This window comes from Myotis nattereri, assembly GCF_964212035.1.
Source record: "Myotis nattereri genome assembly, chromosome: 1".
NCBI lineage: Eukaryota > Metazoa > Chordata > Mammalia > Chiroptera > Vespertilionidae > Myotis > Myotis nattereri.
In genome coordinates, this window is record NC_138075.1 from 57,673,715 (window position 1) to 57,687,094 (window position 13,380).

General features: G+C 39.0%; 1 protein-coding gene across 1 annotated transcript in view; it reads left to right on the forward strand.

The window, feature by feature from the left end:
- Positions 1-13,380, forward strand: part of MYO5A (myosin VA) — a 197,687-nt gene that overhangs the window by 95,273 nt on the left and 89,034 nt on the right. Inside the window, exons 7-11 of the mRNA XM_081108912.1 lie at positions 1,495-1,576; positions 2,424-2,531; positions 4,495-4,601; positions 10,423-10,688; positions 11,287-11,368. Coding sequence (XP_080965038.1) covers positions 1,495-1,576; positions 2,424-2,531; positions 4,495-4,601; positions 10,423-10,688; positions 11,287-11,368 — 645 coding nt within the window. The remainder of the gene's footprint in view (positions 1-1,494; positions 1,577-2,423; positions 2,532-4,494; positions 4,602-10,422; positions 10,689-11,286; positions 11,369-13,380) is intronic.

The window sequence follows — 13,380 nt, forward strand, 5'->3', positions numbered from 1 at the left end:
GTTCTTATCATTGGAAAACTCCCAGTAGAAAGCTCCTGATGCCCCACTGCACACTGTGAGATCAGGGTTTCTGTAGCCCCTTAACTGGATGCCCACTGCACTGAAGTTCAGATTCCCCTGGCACTGCCATGTAGCAGCATCTACAGTTTCCATTGCACAAGTCAGTTTTGAAAGTGCCTGGGACATACTGGGAGTCATGAGTATTGGCAGCCTGCCGTTACCCTGGCTTTGACATTGGGCATGTGCCTGATTTGTGGCCACCTAAAGTATAATACCTGAGTAAAGCAATATCCACTCTTCTCCATTGTTTTAATATGTAGGTACACATAGAGCAATGTTAATACTTACACATATATACTTGTATAGGTTTTAAAAAATGTTTAGTAGCCTAAAGGAAGAATGGGGAAAATATGTAGATTTAAGGGAAAATTTGGTTTAAATAGTTCAGATATGATTGATAGATAAACAAAGGTTAAGTGGATATGGTGGCCAGAGGCTAGTAGGGCTTAAAGACAAAATGTTAAGGCCTAATCCTATCTTATCTAGTGATATTGAAGCAATTCTAGTTGTTGCCCAATCCTCAGGGCTAAGTAATATTGAGGAAGCATGGTATGCCAAAATGAGTCAGATGGAGCCTAACTGATATTGTCCTCCATGTACAGAGGACCAAAGCATTTCTCTAGATTCACCCACTTTCCTAGTTGTCTGTGAGCCAAATTACCTGATCATGCTTATAATTATTTGTTATATTGTTAATGTGTTCCGTGTCTTCTGTCCCTGTAATAGGTATTCTTTACCCAGCATCAGCTCCCTTTGGGCATCAAACCTGACCTTGGCCTTACTTGCACTATTCTTTAGTCAGCTGAATACACTGAATAATTCAAGGATATGATAATATAGTATTTAATTTTGCATGAATATTATTACAACTGTATTTTTAAAATATATACTAGTATGTGGAAAAATATTCAAGAGATACTAAAAAATTATTTAGATTTGTACATTATTTATTTTATATTTTATATATTTAATATTAAAATATATAAGCCAAAATCCACAAAATGTAGTGTATTTGTGAATTTCTTAAAACAACCACAGTAGATAGGCCAGTCTACATTATGGCAAAGGTAAGATATTCTTTGTCATCCAAGGTGTTAGGAAGACCATGAATCTAAGAGGCACTGTGAGAAAATATTGAGTATTCTAAAAAAATGATTTTAGCTTCCCTCAAAGGCAATGATTTCTTATGACAATGGCATATATCAAGCTGTTCACAAGTTCAGAAAGCATTACTATCAGATATTTTATGTGCATACTTACCCATTTGCACATGGCTAATAAACCATGAGATTTAGTAATTATAAATACATATTAGGAAATTTGGGAAAGGACAGTTTATTGCACCAAGATTAAATATTAAATTTTTATTTTATGTTTGAATTTTCTGAGTTTTAGGTTAAAATGATGTAATTGAAAACTCTTCTTATTTTAAAGGCAGAAGAGGAAAGAAACTATCATATATTTTATCAGCTTTGTGCTTCAGCAAAGTTACCTGAATTTAAGATGTTGCGATTAGGTAAGAATATGGCATTAGATTTATTGCACTAGTATTGTTTTCTGTTAAATTATGTTAATTATGAGTTTATAAGCTTACTTGTTAAAAAGAAGATTATCTCATACTGGAATATTTATGGATGACATAAGAGTTCTGCAATTGGCCAAAGCCGTTTTGGCTCAGTGGATAGAGCGTCGGCCTGCAGACTGAAAGGTCCCAGGTTCGATTCCGGTCAAGGGCATGTACCTGGGTTGCGGGCATATCCCCAGTAGGAGATGTGCAGGAGGCAGCTGATCGATGTTTCTCTCTCATTGATGTTTCTGGCTCTCTATCTCTCTCCTTTCCTCTCTGTAAAAAATCAATAAAATATATTTAAAAAAAAAAAAAAGAGAGAGTTCTGCAATTGGCTTCAAGGTAACCCATGGCACAGGGAAGGAGGAATAGCTGTCTAAATGAAACAAGATTGGTCTTGTTTAAGATGAATGATGAGTACACAGGTGCTCATTATACTAGTCTCTCTACTTTTGCATATGTTTGAAATTTGCCTTACTAAAATAAGTTAAAGGAGTTTATGTGATGGAAGCCTGCCAAGTTTCTGATGAGGGGAATGAAGTGTTTGAAGCATGTTGATTGGAATAATACCGATATAGGAAAAGACTATTCGTTTCACCAAATAAGATAAGTAAACTATGAACATTTCACTTTATTATATAATTTTGAGTTTTGTATTAAAATATAATTGAAAACACAGGCAATGAAACTCCTGACTCTATACACTCAACTGCACAGTCATTGCTCCTAATTCAGAGTAGACGAAAGGGTAGAAATCTATTTCATAGACTGCAAATCTTTTCCTTCTTATTTGCAGGAAATGCAGATCACTTTCATTACACAAAGCAAGGTGGCAGTCCGGTGATTGAAGGAATCGATGATGCCAAGGAGATGGCCCATACCAGGCAGGCCTGCACTTTGCTAGGTAATGTGATTTTATTCTTGAGCTCTATGAGCAATAGCTTTTTGACTCAAGCAACCTTTATTTGGATTATTGACTTAGCTTCATATTAAGTGGTGAGTATAGTTGAGGGATATTTAACATTCCTTATAAAACACATTTGGAGCCGAAACCGGTTTGGCTCAGTGGATAGAGCGTTGGCCTGCGGACTGAAGGGTCCCAGGTTCAATTCTGGTCAAGGGCATATACCTTGGTTGCGAGCACATCTCCAGTAGGAGATGTGCAGGAGGCAGCTGATCGATGTTTCTCTCTCATCGATGTTTCTAATGTTTCTAACTCTCTATCTCTCTCCCTTCCTCTCTGTAAAAAATCAATAAAATATATTTAAAAAAAAAACACACATTTGACAGCAAATGGGCACAAGTTTTTTTGTGTATTTTTTTTTGCCCAGAGTGGGAACTGTTCTAAAATTAGATTGTGGTGATGGTTGCACAACTTTGTAAATTTACTAAAAGTCATTGAATTGCATACTTACAACAGGAATTTTAAGGTATGCAAATTATCCTTCAATAAAGCTATTTAAAATGCACATTCAGAACATCAAGGGAGGTAGGACTAATTAACTCTGCTTAAGTTTTTACAAAACCTAAAACCTAGAGATAAATGAAATGGGTTCATATTTTGTAGGGTTTTTTTTTGTTGTTTCCTGTGGCTGGAAAATGTGACTGAGCTGCTTGGGTAACAAAACAATGTATTACATGTTGAAATGACTCAGATGTCACTGTCTTGTTTCTGATATTTAAAAAATATTGGGTCTACATATAAATAAATAATTCTTTAGAACTTAGTGTACAACTTTCATGATGAATTATTTATATAAAAACCTCAAAATATGAATAAATCTAAAATTGTATGTTGGTAATTTTGAGGGTACCCTGAAGTGAATTAATTTAATTGAAAAGCATTGCTATTCAGAGTATGGTCCAGAACCACTATCGAGCTTGTAAAAATTCAAAATCTCAGATCTAACTCAGACCTACTGAATCAGAATCTGCATTTGAAAAAGATACATGGGCGACTCATATGCATATTAAATTTTGAAAAACACTGCCTTCTAGGCATAAATCTGTTGATAAATAGAAAATTAGAAAACAAAACATAACTCAGGAGGTGGCAAGAACATTCATTATAAGATCAATACTTAGTTCCCCTGGATATGATTACACATTTGGAAATAATTTTACTATATTTATTTGTATGTATACACATCTAATATTCTGGAAATTCTTACCTTATTGAAAAATGAAGGCAGATCTGACCAAAAGCCAAGAGCTTTCCAGCTTTCTTATCCTCCCTTATACTCAGGTCCCACTTTAATGCTGCACTTGGACACTCATTCATCAGCCTGAACACTTTTAATCTTGGGGTCTCTTTGGCTTATACTAGGTCTGTAGTTAAAAGAACTAATTAAAAAATCTGACCTAAAACTTCCTTATTGGGCTACAATTTGCATTTGAAGTAGAGATGAAAAGAAAAGGTAATAATGTTAATAAAATACTTAAATCTAGTTTATGAAGATGATGATAATTTGCTTAGCATTTACCATGTGTCATAGAGTATACATTTTCTCATTTAAAGTTCATAATCACTCTTGAGATAGTCACAATTATTCCCATATCTCAAATGAGAAAAAGAAGCAGAGCAGGGTGAAGCTACCTGCCCATGTGAGATGGCAGATCTGGAGCAGAGCTAGGCCTTGAGCCCAGGACCAGGTGTGTCTCACTCCACACCTCATGCTCTCAACCATGATGGAAATAATGTTAACTGTGATACATTATAATGTGCACAATATCTGGCAATGTTTAAGAATTAAAAATAGGCTTAAAATTATCTGCTATAATTATTTAAGAATTAAACATAGGCACATAGGCTTAAAGTTGTCTGCTATTTAAAAATTAATCACTGTTCATTTACTCTATTGTTTCAGGTATTAGTGAAAATTATCAGATGGGAATTTTCCGAATACTTGCTGGCATTCTTCACCTAGGTAACGTTGGATTTACATCTCGAGATTCAGACAGCTGCACAATACCTGTAAGTTCAGAACAAGCTTGGTGTGATGGCAGTTGATTTGTATTTTAGATTTGTTACTTCTTTATGGAAGAAATATATTTGAAGTCTCTCTGTTAACATTATCAGAGAGATAATTATCAGACATGTGAAATCTTAAAGTGAAAATAAATACAGATTCTAATCCCTGGTGCACAGTGATTGTGTGTGTGTGTGTGTGTGTGTGTGTGTGTGTGTGTGAGAGAGAGAGAGAGAGAGAGAGAGAGAGAGAGAGAGAGAGAGAGAGAGAGGGAGGGAGAGAGAGGAAGGCAGAGAAAGAGAGACAGAGGATAGGAGACTCAAACTTGTATACATGTCTGATCTGTATAAACAGAGGTTAGAAATATATGTGAAAGCTGGATTGATGAGTCTAGTGAGAAGGTTTTATTTGGCACAAGTGCCAAGAATTGATAACTTTATTTTTTCTCCAACTGATACGGTTCAAAAACTATTCAAAAACTGTTATCAGTGGTTACTCCTAGGAAGAGGGACTAGATGGCTGTGAGATGAGGTGTCTTCACTATGATTTACATATTCTTCCACACAGAATTAAAACGCACTTCCATATGTGAAAACATTTGTTTAAACTAACAAACCTGACAATCCAAATTGTCCTCATTGGGCATTTGTGATTTGTAGTGTTTGCTGATCATTATCATCAAAGATAACACACACACATACACACATACATATGCAAATGTACCGGTATTTATTGGGTATCTTTTAACTTTATTAAAATAGAGGAAGTTTTAATATAATTAATTCTTTTTCCAACCTGCTTCTTCAAGGATTGTAATAGAAGATAATCTTGAGATTTGTGTTTGATTCTTCAGATATCTTAGTTGATATTAGCAAATTTACATGTAGATTAACTTGTGACTTAAATTTGGGTAAATTCAACTTTAGTTTTGAAATATATGCTTCAGTATCTCTGTTTCGGTTCAGTCCCAACTCTGCTATTTACTCACTGTGTTTTTGGGTAAGTAGCTTTGCTTCTTTGAACCTCAGTTTTGGACTAGGTGCTTTCATTGACCTTCATGCTGAATAAATTATATTTTAAAATATTTTTAGAAAACACATAAGAACCACTCAGAGGCTAAAAACTTGGTAGAAATAGGAATGCAGAACCCTGAAGTTAAGACTCATCTTGAGGAAATTTGCAGAACCCAGTGATCATGAGCTTTGGATTTCATAGCTAAGTGGGATGCAGAAGAGAAAAGATAAAGCCTAGTACTTACATAAACAGGGGAACAAATACAGGAACCACTACTAAAACGGAGACCCTAATCGGGGAACTAATAATAAACTTGTCCACCACCTACTCCAAGAGTACAAAGAAAAATTCATCAGGCTCAAGCCTTGGTGCTCAGTAGAGGAGGAAAGTATAGTTCCCTAAAAATTTATAGCAGTGAATTGACCATCACACATACTCCCAGGCTGACTTCATAGTTCCTGGATGATCCCAGAAAGCTACATACAGAAAACTTAGCTAAATTTGTCCTGCAATGGTAGTGCTGTAGATGTTGGACAGAAGCAAATGCAGATTTACTTTGGAGGATCCACCTTCAATCAGGGCCTCAATAGAGTTTAGAAAAGTTACCACAAATATTGGTTTGTAGTGAAAAATCTTGAATACCACAATGAAACAAAATAAAAGGACTTAGGTAAAATAACAGAATAGCAAAGTTCAAACCTAAGAAAGAAATTAATAGCAGATTTGACACAACTAAGGAGAAAACTGATTAGCTAGAAGCTAAATGGGAAGAAATCCAAAATGCATGAAGAATTACTTAAAAATAATAGATAAGAGAGATGAAGGATAGAGTAATAAATTCTAATTTTAATCTAATGAGAATTTCTGACAGAGAAAGAAGAAAATAAGGCAGACATAATGTTTGAAAATATAATTTCTAATAAATTTCAGAACTTGTGAAATGTCACTAAACTACAAATTTAGAAAGTCCAAAAAATCCGTTAAAATAAAGAAAAAGAAAATCTACCTGTAAGCACCATAATGATACCAAATGCAGAGAGAAAAATCTTCAAACAGGCAGAGAAATATGATGTTCAGCAATACTCTTGAAGAAATAGCAATTAAATTGACAGCTCATTTTCCAATTTCTACAATGAGATAGAAAACAGTGGACTACTATCTTTATTGTTATAGAATAAGTTACTATTAACTTAGAATTGTATATCCAATAAAAATATCTTTCTGGAATGAAGGAAAAATAGAAGTGTTTTTAGACAAATAGACATTTGTGAGAATTTGTCACCAGTAGTCTCTCACTAAAGGAAATATTAAAGGACATAGTTTAGGCAAAAGGAAAATGACCCCAGGCAGAAGATCTAAAATGTGAGAAGAAATGATTTAATAGACTAGTAAAGTTCAGGAAAATAGATAAAATTTGATTAGTTAAAACAGTGATAATCCTATCTAATAAAGGGAGAATATGCAAATTGACCATCACACCATAACAAGATGACGGTGCCCACAGCAGAGGCAGGGATCTCGTAACATAAGATGGCTTTACCCACAGTGGAGGCGGGGTTCCCATAATGAGCCGTAACGAGCTATCAGCAGGGACCTGAGGCTGTGTGGTGCTGGGCCGGGGCAGAGGACCTGAGGCTGTGCCCCCCGCCCAGTGGGGCTTGATGCGGCACCTCAGGCCATGCCTCCCACCCCAGTGCCAGGACAGGGGACCTGAGGCCACACTCCCTGCCTGGCTTGGCTTGACAGGGGACCTCAGGCCACGCCCCCTGCCCTCAGGCCATGCACCCTGCCCCAGCGCTGGGCCGGGGAACCTGAGGCCACGCCCTCCCCACCTGGCGGGGCTTGACAGGGGACCTCAGGCCACACACCCCCACCTTGGTGCCGGGCTGGGGGACCTGAGGCTGCACCCCTTGCTTGGCGGGGCTTGACAGGGGACCTGAGACTGCACCCCCTACCTGGCAGGGCTTGACATGGGACCTTAGGTTGCACCCCCCGCCTGGTGGGGCTTGATGGGTGGGGCCAGCCGGGTCTGGATCTCTCCCAATGGGGTTGGGGCCGGCCAGGTCTGGGTCTCGTACGATTTCGAGGTGCACGCGTGTGGGTGGGGACTTGACTCTGGGTCCTGTGGCAAGCCCCAGACTCTGACAGGAGGAAGATTTTCATATACATTTTACTAATTTTCTTTCATCTCTGACACTTCTAGTATAGAGAAAGGGCAAATAGCAATATTAAAATATTTCCTCTAATTCCCTTTTAATGTGCATGAATTTTGTGCACTGGGCCACTAGTCTATATTATAAAAGGCCAGTGGCCATAAGGTTGTAATGCCAGAATGACCAAACAACTGGTCACCAGGAGGTGCATGGAGCACCTCTCGGTCCCTCCCCCTGGCCCACGAGCCATTCGCGGCAGTGGGGCGGGGCTCGGCAGGCTACTCTTGCACGGCGGGTCTGGGGTCCTGCTGGCATGGCGGGTCTGGGTCTTGCACAATTTCGCGTGCTGGGCCTTTAGTAAAAATAATGTATTGGGCTGCAAAAGATAGCACTCTCTATAGAATACTTATTAATTACAAAGGGAAAAATAGTTATCTTTCTAGTTGGAGAAACCTAGCGGACATTCCTTTAACCAAGTGATCACAATGGACATGACCAGTAATGGGACCAAGCAACATCACATAACTTCTGATATGGAGCACTGAGGAGAGTGAAACATCACTTCTCTGATATTCCTGCTAAAAATGCATGACCCAGATCTAATCGTGAGGCAACATCATAGAGACCCAAATCCAGGGACAGACTTAAAAAATGTCAAGATCACAAATGAAAAAATAAAAAGAGTGAAGAAGTGTTCATATTAAAAGAGATTAATGAATCCTGGCCATGTAGCTCAGTTGGTTCCAGCATCACCTTGGTACACAAAGGTTGCGGGTTCGATCTCTGGTCAGGGTACATACAGGAATCAACCAATGAATGCATAAATAAGTAGAACATGAAACAACAAATCAATGTTTCTCTCTCTTTCTCTTTCTTTCTCACTCTCCCCCTCCCCTTCCTCTTTCCCACTCTCCTTCCCTCTCGTCCTCTCTCTAAAATCAATTAAGAAATAAAATTTAAAGAATTAAAAGAGATTAATGAAGCATGATAACTAAATTCATTGAATGAATCCAGATTGGATCCTGGACCATAGAAATGTTTTGTATGTTTGTTTTTTCATAGTAGAAATTATTAGATCAATCAGTAAAAATTGAATTAGATCTATAGGTTAGATAATAAAGCTGTATCATTGCTAATTTTCTGATTTATTATACTAGAGGCCTGGTGCATGAAAGTCATGCATGTGGGGGGGTCCCTCAGCCTGGCCTATGCAGTCCAGGAGCCCTCAGGGGATGTCCAGCAGTTGGACAGCCTTAGCACTGCCATGGAGGCAGGAGAGGCTCCTGCCACCGCTGCTCTGCTCGCCAGCAGTGAGCCCAGCTTCTGGCTGAGCAGCGCTCCCCCTATGGGAGTGCACTGACCACCAAGGGGCAGCTCCTGTGTTGAGCATCTGCCCCCTGATGGTCAGTGTGCATCATAGCAACCAGTCATTCCACCATTTGGTCAATTTTCATTTTAGCCTTTTATTATATAGGATACCCTAGATATGTAAGTGATTAAAGAGATTCTAACGTAAGAAGTCACACACATAAATATCAAGTTATCTTTTTAAAACCCTTCAGTGACCTCCCATTGCTATCAGGATAAAAAGCAGCCATGGTATAGCCCAGCCGTGGGCAAACTATGGCCCGCGGGCCAGATCCAGCCCGTTTGAAATGAATAAAACTAAAAAAAAAAAAAGACCGTACCCTTTTATGTAATGATGTTTACTTTGAATTTATATTAGTTCACACAAACACTCCATCCATGCTTTTGCTCCGGCCCTCCGGTCCAGTTTAAGAACCCATTGTGGCCCTCAAATCAAAAAGTTTGCCCACCCCTGGTATAGCCTCTGCCTGTCTCTGGCTTCATTACATACATCTCCCTCTCTCAACTTCAGTCCTGCATATTGATGGTCACCCTCCCATCGCAGCATTTTTACATCAGCTATTCCCTCAGCTTGGAAGACCCTTTCCTCCCCCTTTCACCGAGTTAATACATTCTTGTCTTTCAAATCTGAACTCCATGTCTCAAGGCAGCTGTCTCCTGCCTCTCTGAAAAGGATACATGCATCTCACCTGCAATCTTACTGCAGTGTCCTTCTCCTTTATAGTAATACTAGAGGCCCGGTGCACGAAATTCGGGCCAAGCCCCTTGCAGCCCCAGCTGCCTCACGGCCCCGCCCCCTGCCCACTAGTCGTTCCGCAATCCAGTCTAATTAGCATATTAGCTCTTTATTATATAGGATTACATGTTGGGGAGCAATTATTTGATGAATATCCATTTCTATATCCTAGAACTATAAGTTCTAGGAGGACAAAGACCCTGTCTGTTTTTGTTTACTGGCATATAATAGGCTCTCAGTAAATATTTGTTGACAGGCTGACTGATTTTCTGATTGACTGACTGAATAAATGTGTCTGAAAAGAGATACAGACAAATACTCTGAAGAGATAGGTGATTTTTGAAATGACCCTTAGAAGAAATTACAAATGCTGCTTAGATGCTGGTTTGATGGATGATTTTGATTATCATCATCACTGATCAGCTCTCAGTGATTTGGGTGTTTGTTATAACAAAGAATTTGCTAGGTTTTATTGTTACCACTTTGTTAGTATTTTTCAGTAAATTCTTATTTGAATGATCTTGTCACTGGAGATATCACATTGTCTTTTGGCAGCCCAAGCATGAACCTCTCAGCATCTTCTGTGACCTCATGGGTGTGGACTGTGAGGAGATGTGTCACTGGCTCTGCCATCGGAAGCTAGCCACTGCCACAGAGACATACATCAAGCCCATCTCCAAGCTGCAGGCCACGAATGCTCGCGATGCTTTGGCCAAGCACATCTATGCCAAGCTCTTTAACTGGATCGTAGATCATGTCAATCAAGCGCTCCATTCTGCTGTCAAGCAGCACTCTTTTATTGGAGTGCTGGACATTTATGGGTAGGCATATTATGCTTAGTGGCCTGCCAGAGACCATTTCTTTTTAGAGATTTTCTAGTAACTTTATATGGGTATTTGATTCTGTCTCCTACTGGTAAGAAGAAAAAAATTACAAGAGAATCTCTGAAAATCTTAATTTCATTTGCTAGTTTTCCTTCTCTGGGTACCCTTCTTTAACTTTATATTTGTGCTTTTTGATGCCTAATTTTTCATTATCTGCTTCAGTTTTTCAAAAGAACCTATGAGATATCTATTCCCAGTTCCCTTCTATGTGTGTCTCTAGACACTGAGTCTATACACTGACAAGAGCAATGGCTTTTTCATATTACCAAGTGTTCCCCACTTGGGGATGGAGTAGCCCTTAAAAACTTATACTGCTGAGTTCATCTACATGTCAGACTATTTTAAAAAATCTCTCTGCCACTTGGCTGATGCCTGTCTTCTCAGTACATACCCCATGTACTGACTTATAAACCTTTATCTTCACTGATATGGTAAGAAAGTTTCACAGTGTTGGGGAATTTTCTATTTCTTTCTAATATGCACATTTTGGATATTTTTTACAAACTACTTGTTACCTTCTCTTTTTGTTTTACAGATTTGAAACATTTGAGATAAATAGTTTTGAACAGTTTTGCATAAATTATGCAAATGAAAAACTACAGCAACAGTTCAATCTGGTAAGAATTATTTTTTAAAATAATATTCTGCTATAAATTATTCTCTTGAATTCCTAGTCTGCATTTAAAGTCTGATTCCTGAAATGAAGTTATGAGTTACAACTATTATCTGGTGGTTAGAACAGCTAAAGTGCTGAGGAACTCATGATTAATAAATGATATCACATTAGAAAACTGTTTATGGTCTAGATGGGATTCAAGGTCATCCTTGGATTATTGTTTGAGAATAGTGAAAATTTTGTACAAATAAGTTGAGTGAGAGAAGCAAAAAGCTTTGAGCGTAAGGATATCTTCGGTTTCTTTTCCTGAGGCTAAATATATGTGGAGTTATGACTACCTTAACTCTTAACTCTTGTTGTATTTGCAAGATGCCAAAACAAAAATTCAGAACGTATTCTCTTTTCTACATATTTTTTACATATTTTCTTTTCAACAGTTTGAGACATTCACTGAGACAAACTGCAATGAGTGTATTTTGAGAGTAGAGTGTCTCTTGTGAAGTAGGAATATCAAATGTCTAAGAACATTATCATGATGTTGAGGGATTTGAAGGTGCTTAAAAATGAGGGGTAGCACAGATGCCCTGAGCTGAATTGCTTTGGTTATAGTCCTACTCTGCCTTGATCCAGGGGACTTTGGACAAGTTAAGGGACCTTCTTGGCCTTATTCTCCTCATCTGTACAGTAGAGTAAATAATAGTACCTACTGCATATTGTTCTATGGATTAAATTATTTGGGGTATGTAAAGTGCTCACCACATGCCAGGCACAGTTCTGGGTGCAAGATTAGGGGTAGTTATTAGTATTGATGAAAGAGGATATTAAAAATGAGTCACCCATAGGAATTGGAAGATATATGAAACAGAAGAGAGCTGAAGGACAGGAAAAGAACCCGTAATAAATATCTTCATCTTACAGAGAGAGTTCTAGTGATATAGTCTATGGTTGATGAAGAAAAAAATAGAAGTTTAAAGATATTATTTTTTAATCCTCACCCGAGGATATTTTTGAATTGATTTTTAGAGAGCGTGAAAGAGAGAGTGAAAGACAGAAATATTGATGTGAGAGATACATATTGATTGGTTGCCTCCTGCACGAGCCCCGACCAGGGCCCAGCCGGGCAGGAGCCTGCAACCAAGGTACATGCCCTTGACCAGAATCAAACCTGGAACCCTTTGGTTTGCAGGCTGATGCTCTAGCCACTGAGCCAAACTGGCTAGAGCAAGATACTATTATAAGTTACAAAATTAATAAAAACTAGAAGAAGATTTAAAAATAGAGGTGGTATATATGAATTTAGACTCATCTATCTTACCAAGAAATCAATAGATAAGGTTTCAAATAAATAAACTTAAAATAGCTGATAAGCATATTCTTTAAAGGTAACTATCAGAAGAAATATCTAAGAGAGTATGGCCTGGCTAGATAGCTCAGTTGGTTAGAGCATCGACCTGATACCCCAAGGTTGCAGGTTCCATCCCTGATGAGGGCACATATAAAAATCAACCAGTGAATCCTATCTAATAAAGAGGGAATATGCTAATTGATTGCCCCACCCTCAAAAATGGCAGTGCCCCCAGCCAATAAGGAGGGAATATGCTAATTTACTGCCACGCCCTTAAAGATGGCAGTACCCACAGCCACAAGATGGCCAGCAGGGGAGGGCAGTTGTGGGCCATCAGGCCAGCAGGGGAAGGCAGTTAGGGGCAACCAGGACAGCAGGGGTGGGCAGTTGGGGGCACCAGGCCAGCAGGGGAGGGCAGTTGGGGGTGACAGGGTCAGCAGGGGAGGGCAGTTGGGGGTGATTGGGCTAGCAGGGGAGCAGTTAGGCATTGATCGGACTGGTAGGAGAGTGGTTAGGGGGTGATCAGGCTGTCAGGCAGAAGCGGTAAGGGGAAATCAGGCCAGCAAGCAGGTGAGCGGTCCCGGATTGTGAGAGGGATGTCCAACTTCCGGATTAGGCCCAATTGTGCCTAAACCGGCAGTCGGACATACCCTGAGGGGTCCCAGATT